The sequence below is a fragment of the Pelophylax lessonae genome (genome assembly GCF_965119305.1).
Source record: "Pelophylax lessonae genome assembly, chromosome: 11".
NCBI classification, from domain to species: Eukaryota; Metazoa; Chordata; class Amphibia; order Anura; family Ranidae; genus Pelophylax; species Pelophylax lessonae.
This window is the reverse complement of record NC_138778.1, coordinates 45,531,764-45,549,976: the sequence shown is the minus strand read 5'-3', so window position 1 is coordinate 45,549,976 and position 18,213 is coordinate 45,531,764. Positions and strand designations below refer to the sequence as shown.

General features: G+C 46.2%; 1 protein-coding gene across 1 annotated transcript in view; it reads left to right on the top strand.

Moving 5' to 3' along the window:
* Positions 1-18,213, top strand: part of LOC309567052 (agouti-signaling protein-like) — a 102,814-nt gene that overhangs the window by 63,843 nt on the left and 20,758 nt on the right. The window contains exons 2-3 of the mRNA XM_082272374.1: positions 1,394-1,540; positions 1,641-1,702. Coding sequence (XP_082128500.1) covers positions 1,394-1,540; positions 1,641-1,702 — 209 coding nt within the window. The remainder of the gene's footprint in view (positions 1-1,393; positions 1,541-1,640; positions 1,703-18,213) is intronic.

Here is an 18,213-nt window from a genome sequence, read left to right as displayed (position 1 = left end):
ATACTTTAGTACTTCTACTTAAGTAACTTTTTCTGCGAGCACTTCCACTTCTACTCAAGTCACTTTTTGATCGAGCACTTGTACTTTTACTCAAGTAGAAATTTCGAGTACTTTATACAAGTCTGCCCATGAGGCATTGCAAGACTCTGACAGCCACAAGCATGACACCCAGAGGCAGAGGCATGATGTTTTTCATCATTTTCAAAGGCATGCTTTTCAAAGGCATGATGTTGAAGTTTTGCAACAGCCAGAGGGCCACAATTTGCATATCCCTGCTCTTGAGGGTCCAGGTATCGCCTCATGCTACCAGTAGTGACACTGACCCTAGCCAAATGCTAAACTAGTAATAAACAGTCAGAAAAAATGAGCAGGGAAAATAAATGTCAGTGGCCTCCACCTGTAAAACCATTCCTGTTTTGGGGGTTGTCTCATTGTTGCCCATTTAGTGCACCTATTGTTAATTTCATTAAAGAGGAAGTAAACTCTTGAAAAACTTTTTTTCTTTTTTTTTCCCCTGCAAAGTAAATGCATAATGTGCTAGTATGCATGCGCGCGGGAGCCGCCATTTACGGCACAGGGATCTGAAGAAACGGTATCGGCTACATGCACTGTAAATATCTCCTAAACGGTGCAAGTTTAAGAGATATTTACAGCACCTATAGGTAAGCCTTAATATAGGCTTACCTATAGGTAAAAGTCATTAAAGTGTGTTTATAACCACGTTAACACCAAAGCAGCTGAAACTGATTAACAACCCCTTCTGCTACTTAACTGACCAGATTATTATCCCAACTTAATATAATCAACTTGATGCTGTACTCTGATTAAAAAAAGTTCCTTTATTTTTTAACAGTGTATTTCAGTGAAATTATTTGTTCCTGGAGATCAGCTTTAAAAGATAACAATAATAGTTTTTTTGAGGTTTTTTCCTTTGATTTTTTTTTTCATCGCCATTGACAAATAATAATTAGAACTGAATAAATCTTCATGCACTTTTACACATGCAGCGTAAATTCACTGCATATTTCTGGTGCCCTGGGTGTCCTGGAGCTCCTTTTAGACATAGACATGAATGGGTGAGGACAGCTGTATGCAGCTATGCACTTCTATTAGCATAAAGTAGCACGCGGGCATAATTTCTAATGCACGCGATAACTGCGTTCAGTACATTATGTCTGTGTGCATGTGCTACTTCACCCTAATAGCGGCACATAGCTGTGTACAGCTGCCTTCGCCCATTCACCTCTATGATCTGTAGGTAGCTCCAGGATATCCGGGGCACCAGAAGTATGAAGCATATTTACTCTGCACAGGCAAATGCACCCATGTGCATGTAGCCTATGCAGTAAGGATATAGTGATATAGTAATATAATATCATTTTCCTTGTTGCAGACATGAATGGGGCATCTCTAACTCTCCTTCTAATAGCTATAATATGGTTGGCCCATTCTCATATTATTCTGGAAGAAAAACAAGACGGAAGCAGCAGTGCAACTGTGGCTCGATTTCCAGAAATTCTCCCACCAATCTCCATATTCGGTGAGTAGCAGGCACAAAAGATGCAGCAGATTGGTATTATTCAGCTAAGTAAGGAAGCACAATTCACTGTTGCTTCCTAATCCTATATTATATCTTGCAGATTTAAAAAAGTCCTCTCGGAGGGTGAGCAGGACGGATGCTGAACGTAATAAATTAACAAAGGTAATTAATCTGGTCTACTGAACCTGTAAGCAACTGTTATATTAGATGTTAACAGGAAAGTTTCCTTTTTTTCTTTAGTGAGTGGCCATTTAGAGTTATACAGTATTGTAGTGTATACCTTAACCACTTAAAGCGGAGTTCCGCCCCCCCCCCTCCAAAAATTAAAAGTATGCAGCTACACATACTGTAGCTGCTGACTTTTAATATTAGGACACTTACCTGTCCTGGAGTCCAGCGGTGTCGGCACCGCAGCCGATGTTTCCATCGACTGTCGGGTGCTGCCGCCGCCATTGACGGTAAGGGAACCCGGCAGTGAAGCCTTGTGGCTTCACGGGCGGGTCCCTACTGTGCATGCGCAAAGTGCGTTGCGCATTTGGATTGGCTCAGTGGTGGGGGGTAGGAGGAGGGGACCTAACTTTGCCGCTGTGACGTTTCCCGGAAGTGGGGAACGGTACCTGTCAAAAACAGGGGACCCGTTCCCCCCTCCACCCTGAAAGGCGCCAAATGTGGCACCGGAGGGGAGGAGGAAGCAATTGAGCGGAAATTCCACATTTGGGTGGAACTCCACTTTAAGGACCAGGCCTATTTCTGACACTTGTTGTTTACAAGTTAAAATCAGTATTTTTTGCTAGAAAATTACTTAGAACCCCCAAACATTATATATTTTTTTTAGAAAAGACTCTGGAGAATAAAAAGGTGGTTGTTGCAATATTTTTTGTCACACGGTATTTGAGCAGCGGCCTTTCAAGCACAATTTTTTGGGAAAAAAATAAATTTTACTGCATTTACAAAAAAGGAAACAGTAAAGTTAGCCCAATTTTTTTCTATAATGTGAAATATAGTAAATAGATACCCAACATGTCATGCTTCAAAATTGCGCATGCTCGTGGAATGGCGACAAACATTGGTACTAAAGAATCTCCATAGGCGACGTTTTCAAAATGTCTACAGGTTACCAGTTTAAAGTTACAGAGGAGTTATAGTGATAAAATTGTTGCTCTTGCTCTAATGATCGCAGCAATACCTCACATGTGTGGTTTGAACACCTTTTACATACGTGGGCGTGACTTGCTTATGCGTTCGCTTGTGCGTGCTAGCTCAGAGGGATGATGCGCTTTAAATTTTTTTATTTTCTTATTTATTTTACCTTTTATTTTTTATTTTTACACTGTCCCTTTAAAAAAATGTTTTTGATCATTTTTATTCCTATTACAAGGAATGTAAACATCCCTTGTAATAGAAATAAGCAGGACAGGTCCTCTTTAAAGTGGTTATAAACCCACTTGGTCCATGTACACGGGACGCTGGAAATGGCCGTTTAGGAGCAGTTGGGCGTTTTTTTCAGAAGCCCCTGAACGCAGCTCCATGTTATCTTATCTGTCCATGTACACATGGTCGTTTACAGTCATTTGCAGGCAGTTGCGTTCAGGGACTTTTTTTAGAACGCAATTATTTGCGTTCGAACATGTGTTTCCCAGCGTTTCCACCGCAGAAACTCGGCCGAAGGTGACTAAACGTGACTGAACGTGATGAACCTACGTTCAGCCACGTTATACGCTTTTTTCCTTCCATTCAAAATCAATGGTTCCCTATGGGAGCCTATTGAGTTGAATGGATGTCGCACCGCAAGTCGGATCCGACTTGCGGCGCGACCTGCACTGTGAGAATCTTGAGGGGGAACTCCACGGCAAAAATGGGAAAAAAAACTGCGTGGGGGTCCCCCCCAGGTTCCAAACCAGGCCCTTCGCTTACGTCATCTGTGACACGAGGGGGCGGGGCCTCCCGATGACGTCATCGGGGCCATGCCCCTAATGGCTATATAATAAGCTGCAGAGACCGGAGACCAGCATAAATACCGGAGACGTCGTCGGAGGAGGACCGGAGGAAGAAGAAGAGACGACAGCAAAAGAGCAGAAGACCGGAGAGGAGAAGAAAAGAAGAGAGGACAGCAGAAGACCCCGGAGAGGAGAACACAAGAAGAGCGAACAGCAAAAGAGCAGAAGACCCCGGAGAGGATAAGACCCCGGGGAGGAGAAGACCCCGGAGAGGGGAGAAGACAAGAAGAGCCAGATGAAGATTTTTAATAAACTTTCCAAAACGCCTCCTGTCGTTATTTCCATACACTGCCTTTTATGTGGTGAATGAGTAGGGGTACAGTGTACCCCATACCCATTCACATAGGGAGGGGTCTGGGATCTGGGGGGCCCCCTTGTTAAAGGGGGCTTCCAGATTCCGATGAGCCCCCTGCCCGCAGACCCCCACAACCACCGGCCAGGGTTGTGGGGATGAGGCCCTTGTCCTCATCAACATGGGGGCAAGGTGCTTTGAGGTGGGGGGTGCAGAGCTCCCCCTGCCCCAAAGCACCAACACCCCCCCATGTTGAGGGCATGTGGCCTGGTGTGGTCCAGGGGGGGTGGGGCCGCTCGCTCGTCCCCTCCCCTTTCCTGGCCTGCCGGGCTGCATGCTCGGATAAGGGTCTGGTATGGATTTTTGGGGGGACCCCACGCTGTTTTTTCGGCGTGGGGCTACCCTCAAATTCCATACCGGACCCGAAGGGCCTGGTTTGGAACCTGGGGGGGACCCCCACGCAGTTTTTTTCCCATTTTTGGCGTGGAGTTCCCCCTCAAGATTCTCACAGTGCAGGTCGCGCCGCAAGTCGGATCCGACTTGCGGTGCGACTTCCATTCAAATCAATTGGCTCCCATAGGGAACCATTGATTTTGAATGGAGGCACAAAAACGCTGCTAAAAGCAACGTGGCCAAACGTGCAATAAGGCAAATGGAAAAAGCTACTGAAAGCACGTTTAACAGCTGCTTTTTCCCGGTGTCAGAAATAGCTTTGCAGGACGTTTTTTCTAACGTCCAATGACTTTTACCTATAGGTAAGCCTAAATTAAGGCGCATGTGCTCTGAAGGAACGGCCGCCGTTTCTTCAGAGCCCTGTGCCGTGACTGGTGGCTCCCGCCGCATGCCAGTAATTCAGCCGGAGTCCGCAGACCCGCAATAGCACATTATGCATTTACTTTGCAGGGGGGAAAAAAAAAAGTTAAGAGTTTACTTCCTCTTTAATGTGAGGTCTGGGGTCAAAAAGACCTCACATCTACACTAAAAAGCAAAAAAAAAAAGTCATTTTTTTTATCATCATGAAAAAAAAGAGCCTTTTAAGGCCGCTGGTAGGAAGTAATGTATGACGTCGCTCTGGTCCTCCAAGGCCATAGAGTCGAGTGGGGGTCAGCTTGCCCTCACTCAACTTCCTGCCTAGAGGGGGAGAGGACTGGATCATTTTCTCTGCTACCGACAGCTCCGGCACCTCTCCCGCCACCCATAAAAGTGATCTTGCAGGAAATCCGCTGCTGGGACCACTTTTATGTTAAAGCGGACCGCTGCCATAACCCCGGTATTTAACGTCAGAGTAGCGACGTAAATACACAGTGGGCGGTCCGTGGGCACCAGAACAAAACCTTAATATTCACAAAGGATATAAATCCACTTTTTATGTGCACCAAATGCGAAAAAGGTCTTACCATGCAAAAGAAATAGCAGTGACATCATTACTGTGCTGCACTTAACTGGCTACATGCAGCAGCTGCTGAAGAGGACTGAGACTTTTTAATATATGTAACACTACCCCCCGTAGGAGTTGCTGAGATCAGGGTTCCCCACTGCTGCAAAGCCAGTCACATAGCATTTCCTTCTTTCACACAAACACACTAAATCAGGCATGTCCAACCTGCAGCCCGAGGGCCACATGCGGCCCGGAACCACAGGCAATGCGGCCCACTGCCCCATGACAATTTTTTTTTTTTGCTGGGGAGGAAGGAAAGCGAATCGGGGGGACACGGCCACAGTGGCTTCCAACTAACTGTAGGCAGAGGCTGCCTCGGACCCTCTGTCAATGATAGACAGCACATTGTTGACTACTATCATAGGAGCCAGTCCAGGAGGCAGGACTTCGTATGACAGCGGTCGCCGGGTAAGTGGGAGATCCCCGCTCTGTGTAATCCAGCGGCTCTCCTCTCTCTTTATTTGCAGACTGCATTGGATGGGCACGCACTGGTGAGGCTATATTGGATAGACACTGATCAGGCTGCATTGGATGGGCTTGCACTGGTGAGGCTGCATTGGATGGGCACTAATCAGGCTGCATTGGATGGGCATGTACTTGTGAGGCTGCATTGGATGGGCACTGATCAGGCTGCATTGGATGGGCACACACTAGGCTGCAAGTGCCGTGCGATCTCCCGGCTGCTGTGGGAGACTTAGGATGTCTGCAGTCAGTGACAGAGCCGCTGCTTCCTGTATAGTTCCAGCTCTGTCACAGGCGGAGTGATATGAAATGCACCCATCCTCCGCCTGTGACAGGAGCCATACAGGAAGTAGCAGCTCTGCTCTCTACTGCAGCCGCTGCTTCCTCCAGCAGTACCCGACGTCATGACCAGCAGTACCCGCACGATCAGCAGTACCCACCAGCAGTAACCGCACCAGCAGTACCGGCCAGCAGTAACCGCCAGCAGTCTGAATAAATAAGTAGAAAAGGTATTTGCATTAGCGTGTGTAAATTGTTGCAATATGTTTTTTAAATAACTAGTTGTGTTTTGTCATAATATGTCATGTCCTTGTTCATACATGTATGAATAAGGACATGACATTTTCTGGCTGCCTAAGTCACATGTGCTAGGGGTGCAACTATCCCCCAACACATAACCGTAAATATCCCAGCATGCGCAGTGTTTCTGACTCCTCCCACCATCACCACTTCAAATCACTGAAGTGGTCATGATGGTTAGAGTGTTCCTTTACTATCTCTCAGAAGAAGTAAACCTCTGTATACTGATTCCATTTCATTTGATCATCCTCTAGCTGTGTTAAATTAGTGCGGGGGGGGGGGGGGCACGGGAAGGGTGCTGCGGCATTTTATTACTTACATACCTTAACTATAGTATATGTTTTATATGCGGCCCAAGAAAATTTCTCTACACTCAATGTGGCCCAGAGAAGCCGAAAGGTTGGACACCCATGCACTAAACAGTCCTTGGCTTGTTTTGTTGTTGTTTTATTAGGGGATGATAACTTGGATGGGGTAAGGGATTATAGGATGCCCAGTGTGAGGACAACAAACTTCAGGAACACTTCCTCCCTATTTACAGACTCCTCTTCTTCCTTCCACCTGCACAAACATTGTTCCTTTTTGCACAGCTTCTGCTGGTTTACTCCTGAGGGAACTGACAGGCTTTTTGTCAGTTCAGCAACAGTCCAGTACAGGCAGGAACGCACAGTCCCTTTGTGAAGTAGCATATATGGAGTGACAACTACCTATTAAATTGGGTGATCAAGGGAAAAGTATTGTAGGTGACAAATGTGCATATAACGATAGTAATGTGTGCAATGGTAAATATGAGTGAAAAGATCCAAATAAAATACATAAAAACAAAAGTGTCACCATAGGCGTGCGCAGGGGATGTGCCAGGTGTACCTGGGCACACCTTAACCACTTTGTGCGATGCCGATTCCCCGGGCTGTTGCCCAGCCTTCCCCCCCAAATTGTGCCCCCCACAGTGCTGCTGCCCCCCCTCCCCCCGGGGGGGGATGTTTCAGAATGGAGATTGGGGGAAGGGGCTAATAAATATGTCATTCACCGGCCCCTTTCTTTTCTAAACGAACACACTCACTCACTGTGTTGATTCATAACTGATGCATAGTAAACAGTCGCTCAGCACAGAACACTTCCCATTCATTCACTGCTCTGTGCACCTGAGGCTGCAGAGAAAAGCATGTGCGTTTGAGCTTTGGGGTGCACACCCTATTGCAATAGGCTGTGCACACCTATGAGTGTCACACTAAGTGAATGCAGGTAATCCAAGCAATAATGTAGTGATAAGCAACAGAAAGATGATAAACCATGAACTAGATCTCCAGTCAACCTTAAAAAAAACATATATATCGTTATAGTGATTAATAAGTGTCCATGGCAAGATACATCAAAAAATGTTTTTTTTTGTTTTGTTTTGTTTTTTGCATGGTGTTGGGATTTCATACGTATTTGAATTTTTTTGCAATCCGATGCTACAGTTATCTTTCACCATTTATTTATTTGCATTTTTTTTATGTATCTTGCCATGGACAAGAATAAAATAACAAATATTTTTGGCTGGTAAGATTATTAAAGAAAATCTATGGTCATCATGTTCACTTACTGTATATTTTATAACATCAGTAATGTAATTACAATACCAACTATAGTTATTTTTGACAATCCAATATAAGCTTACTTGAAAAATCTCCGTTCATAAGGAGAACTTTACATGCATTGGTGTGCGCAGTCTATAGCATTAGGCCCCTTTCACACATGCGGACCGTTCAGATCCGCCTGTCAGTTTTTCAGGTGGATCTGAACGGATGCCCCATGCATCTCTATGGGGCAGCGGATGTCAGTGGAGACATGTCCGCTGACATCCAATCCAATCCTGTCCGTCAAATCCAGACGGATGGAAACCCTATTTTCCATCCGTCTGGCGGATCGGATGAGAATGCACAGGCGGTCTGTTCTCATCCGATTCCCCCATAGGGGACAGCGGGGATCAAACACCTCCGTCTCCTCACACAGAGCGGAGACGGAGCTGCCATCCGCCTGCTCAGCGGGAATCGGCGGATCGATCCCCTGCTGAGCAGAACGGATCCTTCGATGGAACGGAGCCGTGTGAAAGGGGCCTTAGGTTGTGCACATCATAGCTCAAATACACATGCCTTTCTCTGCAGCCTTAGCTGCACTGGACAGTTAATGAATGGGAAGTGCTTTGTGCTAAGTGGCTTCCTGCTCATTCCCAAACTGAAGTATAGTAAACACAGCTTATTATGCTTCAGCAATAAATGAACACAGTCAGTGAGTGTGTTCACTGTGTTCATTTAAAAAAATTAAGATGCCGGTAAATTTTCATTTATTTATTTATTAGAGGTACCTTTATACCGCCATCAAGTTACGCATCGCTTTACGCAATATTGTACATTCACATCAGTCCCTGCCCTCAAGGAGCTTACTTTCTAAGGTCCCTAACTCACATTCTTACACATACAAGGGCCAATTTAGATAGAAGCCAATTAATCCACATGGATGTCTATTCACTAGCCCCTTCTCCTGCTCTCCATCCCGAAAAATCCCCTGCAGCAGCCGGGGGGGAGAGGAGGGCAGCCAGCAGCACTGCGGTGGGGGGGGGGGTGCCACACAGGGGGGGAGCACAGGCAGTAGGAGGAATTGGCACCCCAAAGAGTATATTGGGTGTGCCCAGGCACCCCTGGCACACACCCTGCCTGCGCATTTGTCTTCATATCTGATGGTCATCTCTTTCCACAACTTCCTGGATTCCCTGCACGCTTTTTAGCTTCCACTCTGCTGTTTACTTTCCATTTCTACATATTACATATCCCATGGTCCCTTGCTGCCTGCCAGCAGTGATTCCTGTACTTTCTCCACCCCATGAAATTCCTCCTCTCAGCACCTCTGTAGATCAGATGGCAGGCTCTGTGAAATGTGTGACACAGCAATGCCTAATCACAGTGTATAGTGTATACATGTCATAGAATTCAATGAAATAAATGTGCGGGATTCTTCCTGAAGAAGGTTTACAAATTTCAAGATCATTCCCAATCATAGGAGTAGGCTAGAAATAAATGAAATTCAATATGGAAATGAATATATGATATTAAAGTATGACCAGAGATACAATTTTACCTCATATGTATTTTATACTGTAATTTTTAGAGTCATCTAAGTCTAAGTCACATATTGTGCCATGGATGTAGGTGCATTTCATGTACTAAACAAATACAAAATAGGCAAAGCTTGTTCTTTCTGCACTCCATGGTCTCTGAAAAGTCCTACATAAAGTAAAAAAGAAATAGGCAAATCTTGTTAGAAGTTCTGTGAACCCAGATTTTGAGGTTAATCTTCATATAATCCAAATAGTTTTATTAAATTGTGCCAAAGGCTAGTTTACCAGGAAGGCATGGGCAGCTGGGCACTGCCATGTGGAATATGTACAAGTGTAAAAGAAATAATATATATTGGGGAGAGAGTCTGTGATGCAAGAGGAGAAGTGGGACTACAATCGAGCCGGAAGTGGGAGGAGCAAGCAGCAGCGAGCAGCCGGAGGAGTGTGTGTAGAGGAGAGCGTGGAGGAGAGCCGGGGGACACGTGCGGGGGAGCCGCACTAGGTCACCAGAAGCCGGCGCGAGTGCAGGGGACAGAGAGACCGGAACAGAGAGCGGGACCGGGACGTGAAGGACCGGGACTGGAAGCCGCGGCCGTAGAGCTGCGGCGGTGAACGGACACCACACAGTATTGAGGAGGGAGGTTCACGGAAGCAGGGGAGGAGGAGCAGCGGCGACTGGTGAGTATCTCCCTGCAGCTGTGTGACGTGCTTTGGGGACCTGTGACTGACGGACTGACAGACCATCCTGTGACTGACAGACCATCCTGTGACTGACTGACCATAGGGATCTGTGACTGACTGACCATAGGGATCTGTGACTGACTGACCATAGGGATCTGTGACTGACTGACCTTGCTTGCGACCGTCAACGACTGACAAGACTGTTCTGCGACTGACAAGACTGTTCTGCGACTGACAAGACTGTTCTACGACTGACAAGACTGTTCTGCGACCGATAGACTGTTCTGCGACCGATAGACTGTTCTGCGACCGATAGACTGTTCTGCGACTGACAAGACTGTTCTGCGACTGACAAGACTGTTCTGCGACTGACAAGACTGTTCTGCGACTGACAAGACTGTTCTGCGACTGACAAGACTGTTCTGCGACTGACAAGACTGTTCTGCGACTGACAAGACTGTTCTGCGACTGACAAGACTGTTCTGCGACCGATAGACTGTTCTGCGACTGACAAGACTGTTCTGCGACCGATAGACTGTTCTGCGACTGACAAGACTGTTCTGCGACCGATAGACTGTTCTGCGACCGATAGACTGTTCTGCGACTGACAAGACTGTTCTGCGACTGACAAGACTGTTCTGCGACTGACAAGACTGTTCTGCGACTGACAAGACTGTTCTGCGACTGACAAGACTGTTCTGCGACTGACAAGACTGTTCTGCGACCGATAGACTGTTCTGCGACTGACAAGACTGTTCTGCGACCGATAGACTGTTCTGCGACTGACAAGACTGTTCTGCGACCGATAGACTGTTCTGCGACCGATAGACTGTTCTGCGACCGATAGACTGTTCTGCGACTGACAAGACTGTTCTGCGACTGACAAGACTGTTCTGCGACTGACAAGACTGTTCTGCGACTGACAAGACTGTTCTGCGACTGACAAGACTGTTCTGCGACTGACAAGACTGTTCTGCGACTGACAAGACTGTTCTGCGACTGACAAGACTGTTCTGCGACTGACAAGACTGTTCTGCGACCGATAGACTGTTCTGCGACTGACAAGACTGTTCTGCGACTGACAAGACTGTTCTGCGGCTGACAAGACTGTTCTGCGACTGACAAGACCGTTCTGCGACCGACAAGACCGTTCTGCGACCGACAAGACCGTTCTGCGACCGACAAGACCGTTCTGCGACCGACAAGACCGTCCTGCGACCGACAAGACCGTCCTGCGACCGACAAGACTGTTCTGCGACCGACAAGACTGTTCTGCGACCGACAAGACTGTTCTGCGACCGACAAGACTGTTCTGCGACCGACCGACGGCGCTCTTGACTGATCGACCGTGAGTATTTTAGAGACTGGTGAGTATCTTAGCGACTAGTGAGCATTTTGAGACTGGTTAGCATCTTGCGAGGGTTAGCATCTTGCGACTGGTGAGTATATTTGCAACTGGTGTGTATCGGGTGAGTATCTTGCGACTGGTGAGATTCTTTGCGACTGGTGAGTATCTTTGCGACTGGTGAGTATCCTTGCGACTGGTGAGTATCCTTGCGACTGGTGAGTATCTTTGCGACTGGTGAGTATCTTTGCGACTGGTGAGTATCTTGTGTCTGTTGGATCTTTGCGACTGGTGAGTATCGTTGCGGTTAGTGAGTATCGTTGCGACTGGTGAGTATCGTTGCGACTGGTGAGTATCTTTGCGTCTGTTGGATCTTTGCGACTGGTGAGTATCTTGCGTCTGTTGGATCTTTGCGACTGGTGAGTATCTTAGCGACTGGTTAGTATATTAGCGACTGGTGAGTACCCCAGGTTCAGTACCAGGGAAGTTAGAGGTAGTGTAGGTTAGGAAGAGCAGTTCGTTAATATATCCCCATAGAGTAGTGGGTAATAATGTCCGACAGGATTGCGGATGCCACTCAGTGCACTTCTTGCTGCATGTATGCGTTCCTTGATGAACCATTCGAGGGCGAATACTGCTGTGCAAGATGTGAGCAACTTGTTGCTCTGGTAGACCAGATCCTGGACCTACAGAACACAGTGGCAACACTGCGTGGCATCAACAACCTGGAAAGGAGCTTGGACATTACCTATCAGGCGCTGGTAGGGGCCAGCATAGAGGAGGGAGGAACAGAGGAGACGCAAGAAGCAGAGGTACGCAGCTGGGTGACTGTTAGGAAGGGTAGAGGGAGGAGAGCCAGGGAGGCCAATCCTGAGTTGGTACACCCTAACAAATCTGTCGAGTTGCAAGTTGAGGGGGATATCAGCTCAGGGGTGGCAGAGCTGGAGCATGCACCCTCCCCCAGCTGCCAGGGGAGGGACGGCTCCAGGAAGAAGGGGGGCCGTAACTCAGGAAAGGTTAGAAAGGTGGTGGTAGTGGGGGACTCAATTATCAAGAGGACAGAGAGGGAAATCTGTAAAAAAGATCTCGTGAACCGAACAGTTTGCTGTTTACCGGGTGCCCGAGTTCGGCACATCGCAGATCTGGCAGACAGATTGTTGTGCGGGGCTGGGGATGACCCAGCGGTCATGGTGCACGTGGGCACTAATGACAAAGTTAAAGGTAGGTGGAGGATCCTTAAGAACGATTTCAGGGACTTAGGTAATAGATTGAGGAAAAGGACCTCCAAGGTGGTTTTCTCTGAAATACTGCCTGTACCTCGAGCCACACAAGAGAGGCAGAAGGAGATTAGGGAAGTTAACAAGTGGCTGAGGAATTGGTGTAGGAAGGAGGGGTTTGGGTTCCTGGAGAACTGGGCTGACTTCTCAGTCGGCTACCGGCTCTTTAGTAAGGATGGGCTGCACCTTAATGGGGACGGTACAGCTCTTTTGGGGAGAAAGATGGCCACCAAGTTGGAGGGGCTTTTAAACTAGGAGACGGGGGGGAGGGCTCAGAAGTAGAGTCAGTCAGGAGGGAGCAGAGGACTGAAGGCAGCTGTAGTGTCAGCAGCGACAGTAGGACCACAAGGTCAATTGGCGGGTCTGTGCGGGAGAACCTCAGACCAAACAGGAATAAACATAACCGCCAATTGCGCTTAACTTCCTTAAAACTAAGAGGTGTATATGCTAATGCCAGGAGCCTAGCTAATAAAATGGATGAGTTGGAAATGTTAGTACATGAGGAGGACATAGACCTTGTGGGAATAACAGAGACTTGGTTCGACCCCTCACATGACTGGCTGGCCAATATCCAAGGGTATTCGGTGTACCGGAAGGACAGGGTAGGAAAAAGAGGGGGAGGGGTATGTCTCTATGTCAAGAACAATATAAAGGTGACAGAAAGGAGTGACATTACGGATGGGATGAGCATGGATTTAGAATCTGTGTGGGTTGAACTCCATAGGGAAGGAGAAAAGGGGAAAGTAATTGTGGGGGTTTGCTATAGGCCACCTAACCAAGGGGAGGAGGTAGAGCTGGAATTTTTAGCACTAATGGGTAAAGTGGCAAAATTGGGATCAGTCATCGTATTGGGGGACTTCAATTACCCCGACATTGACTGGGAAGAGGGGACTGCACACTCACAGAAGGCCCGCCTATTCACGGAAACCTTACTGGATAATTACATGTCACAGTTGGTGGATTCCCCCACCAGAGAAAACGCAGTCCTGGATCTATTGCTCACTAATGACCCAGACATAATCTCGGAGGTAGGAGTCCAGGACAACCTGGGCTCTAGCGATCACAGGATGATCACATTTAGTGTAAATAACAACATAACAAGACAAGTGGGGAACATAAGAACCCTAAACTTCAGAAGGGCAAACTTTCCAAAATTGTACTCAATGATGGAAAAGGTAAACTGGGACCAAACCCTGGGATCCCTGACCACAGAGGAAAAATGGGAATGCTTTAGGAACATATTAGGCAAAGGCATCTTGCAGTGCATTCCTATGGGAAATAAATTTAGAAGAGACAAAGCCAAACCTGGCTGGCTAAACTGTAGCGTCATTAAACTTATTAGGGGGAAAAAATTGGCCTTCAAGAAGTATAAATCAGAGGGCACAGTATCGGCTTTCGAGCAATACAAGGAGGCAAATAAGAAAAGTAAACAAGAAATCAAGATGGCTAAAATCAACTTTGAGAGACAAATAGCGGAGGATAGTAAAAAAAACCCAAAGAAATTCTTTAAATATATCAACAGCAAAAAAACTAAGGCAGAGCATATTGCACACATAATTAACAATGATGGGAGAATGGTTACAGAGGACACTGAAAAAGCAACCGTGCTAAATGCTTTTTTCTCGTCAGTCTTTACACAGGAAAAGGAGGGGTACACTGACCATGACTGTATGGTTAGTAGTAATAAACAGGACTTGCCACCATGGCTAACAGAGGGGGAAATCAGGGAAAGGCTGGATAAACTTAACACAAACAAATCACCAGGACCGGATGGCATACATCCGAGAGTACTCAAGGAACTCAGTAAAGTTATATCGAGACCACTGTTCCTGATCTTTGCTGACAGTATTAGGACAGGAGATGTACCAGGGGATTGGAAGAAAGCTAACGTGATTCCAATATTCAAAAAGGGCCAGAGGCATATCCCGGGAAATTATAGGCCTGTCAGTTTGACATCAGTAGTATGTAAACTTCTGGAGGGGATGATAAGGGACTATATTGTAGAGTTTGCTAAGGACAACAACATCATCAGCAGTAATCAGCACGGGTTTACAAATGGGCGTTCTTGTCAAACCAATCTCCTTACATTCTACGAGGAGGTGAGCTGTGAGCTAGATAGGGGGAGACCAGTGGATGTGGTGTACTTGGATTTCGCTAAGGCGTTTGATACAGTTCCCCACAAGCGCTTAATTTATAAAATAAGGTCTGCAGGTATCGATAGCAGGGTTTGCTCTTGGATACGGAACTGGCTAAAAAGGCGGGTCCAAAGGGTAGTAATAAACAGCGCATACTCAGACTGGTCTGAGGTGGTAAGCGGGGTCCCCCAAGGCTCAGTCCTGGGACCAACCTTGTTCAATTTATTCATAAACAACATTGAGGTCGGGATCAGTAGTTCGATATCAGTTTTTGCAGATGACACAAAATTGGGCAGGGCAATAACTTCACAACATGAAGCAGATATCCTGCAGAATGACCTGGACAAAATAACAGAGTGGGCAACGACATGGCAAATGAGGTTTAATGTGGAGAAGTGTAAGGTTTTGCACTTGGGGACTAAAAACATAAAATCACAATACACGTTAGGAGGGGAGCCCTTGGGGGAATCAAAAATGGAGAAGGATCTGGGAGTATTGGTTGATGATAGATTAGGAAACAGCATGCAATGTCAAGCGGCAGCTTCCAAAGCCAACAGAATATTAGCATGCATAAAGAAAGGGATGCATTCCAGAGATAAGACTATAATCCTTCCACTTTATAAAACTCTGGTCCGACCGCATCTGGAGTATTCCGTCCAGTTCTGGTCGCCAGTCCTCAGGAGGGATGTGTTGGAGCTGGAGAGAGTCCAGAGAAGGGCAACTAAACTAATTAGGGGATTGGAGGACCTTGACTATGAAGAGCGTCTACAATCGCTCGATTTATTCTCCCTGGAGAAGAGACGTCTGAGGGGGGACATGATAGCAATTTATAAATATCTTAATGGGGATCCCAGCTTAGAAAAAAAGCTGTTCATTCGAAGGGATTGCATGAGGACTCGAGGGCATACAATGCGATTAGAGGAGAAGCGTTTTAACCTCAGGCAACGCGGGGGGTTCTTTACTGTTAGGGCAACAAGATTGTGGAATTCTCTACCACAAGAGGTGGTTTCTGCGGGTAGTATGGTGGCTTTCAAAAGACTCTTAGACTTACATCTCAAGGATCAGAACATTCAGGGGTATGGGAGATGATTACAGCCACACATGCCTACACAGGTTGAACTGGATGGACTATTGTCTTTATTCAACCTCACCTACTATGTAACTATGTAACTATGTAACTATTCAGGCAGCTTCGAGGGCAACATTGAAAATGCACAAATGCTTTAAACCAGAGCCATTTGTTGAAGATGAAGTACAGTTGAAGGGCCTACAATAGAATTCATGCTTCTGATACAGCAGTGTAAAATTGTAAAATATGCCAGAGAATAAAGTATAGGTAGGTGTTGTACTATAAGAATTTAGAGACCAAATTCCTCTATGTCTTCCGTAACTGCTCAACCTGGATACCCAACTCCTTTTTCCGGGAAGCAGAAAAATGCATGGGGTCTTTCATATAGGGGGGTGCTACTCCCAGATTGGCTAGATTGACTTTTGTTCTCCCTGTTCGTTGAGGTGGCCTGGCACTACCAGATCTCTGGATTTTTTACTGGGCAGCCATTTTAGTCACCACCTGGTGGTGGTTTACGCAATGTTGTGCCGATGCTGCAGTATGCCTCAAGGCTGCCACTCTGGGTTCCCTTCCGGAGCTAGGGAATTTGGTCTGTCAGGGACTTTGGGCCTACTCCAATCTGCTGCAATCCATAAAGACTACACTTAGGGTTTGGGTTATAGCCAGATTTCACTGAAAAATACGTGGTCTCCTATTAGCCCACTGTGTGGGGCAATCCTACCCTCCTCCATTTTCGCTCCCTTCCTGACCCCCAAATCTGGGCTAAACATAGAATTAAGACCCTGAGAGATATTTTCTCAGCGGGCACTCTACTCCCCTTCTCAGACCTTAGGGCCAAATTTAAACTGCCTGGATGGATGTTCTTCCGATATTTTCAATTGCGCCATTCTGTTTTTGCCCAATTTTCTGTTTCTCTAAACTTAATTATAGACCCTATTGAAGAACTTTTAGCTGAAGAATCACTATGCAAACACTTGTCTGCTCTTTAACTGCACCTGCTCTGTCTTGACTCTCCCAAGATGGACAAACTATGGGACTCGTGAAAAACTGACTTACCTGATCTTGACAGGGAGGACTGGGAGAATTGTCTTGAGGCCAGTGTTAAACTTCTAATCTCCTCATGGGACAAGTTAATACAGATCAAATACCTACACAGGGTTTACTACATGCCCCAAAGACTACATGGAATATTTCCCCTGAGGTCACCAGAGTGTACCTACTGTGGGGATGCCATGGTTTATATCTTTCCATATGTTATGGGAATGTCTGGGGTTGGCCTGTTTCTGGGGAACCATCATCTTCAGCTGTCCCTCCCAATCACTCCTGAGCTGTTATTGCTAGGTATCCAGGATGACGAACAGAGGCCTAGATGCACTAAGTTACTAATTTCTTACCTGTTTTATTATGCTAAAAGAGAAATTATACTTAAGGGGAATTCCCATTCCCCTTCCTCTGTAGCTTCCTGTGAAAAATCTATTAACACTACTTGACCTACATTATCAGGAACTGTGCTAAAAAGTCTGAGAGGGTGTGGCAGCCATGGACTGCTTGGGTGCGAAGTGTTCTTCCCTGCCCACTGTGCATTTGGCAGTGTGGCTGTGATGCCCTTCACAATGATCAATATATGTTTATGGCGACTGACATCGTTGTTGTGGACTTTTTATCAATTGTGTCTACGGTTCTTTCTGTCATGAGGAATATATGCTTATTTATTTTCTCATTGTCAATGTGCATCAAACCACCTTTCCTCTTTCCATGTTATTCATTGTATACCATGTCTTTTGTTTCAATAAAGGAACATCCTGTTTTGTAAAGAATTTAGAGACCGCAGATCACACAGCAGTGTGATCACACAGCACGTTCTCATTCAGGCAGGAGGGCAGAAGGCACTGAGACTGCAGCCTAACCACCTAGTCTTACTGTCCCATAGCCACACATGTGAATGAAGCCTAAGAGACTGCAAATAATACATTAGTGTTTAAATAACCAGCAGCAGGACAATTTAAATGAGCAAGACGTACAGGCAGTGGTTTTTCTACAAGGATTAATATACTGCAGAGGATAAAGCAGTGCAAAATTGTCCAGAAGAAAGACAGATTTAATCAGGGATAATAGGCCTAACTGGTGAATGCCTAACTTTTTCTTTTATCTATGAGGATAGGGAGATGAGATTAATGTGCACTGAAAACAAAAGGAAGCAAGATGTACAGTAACAATGGAAATGCACCAATTCTAAACACTTCAAACTTAAAAAAAACACCCCATCAACATGACCAATCCCCTTTATAGGGAAGCCTT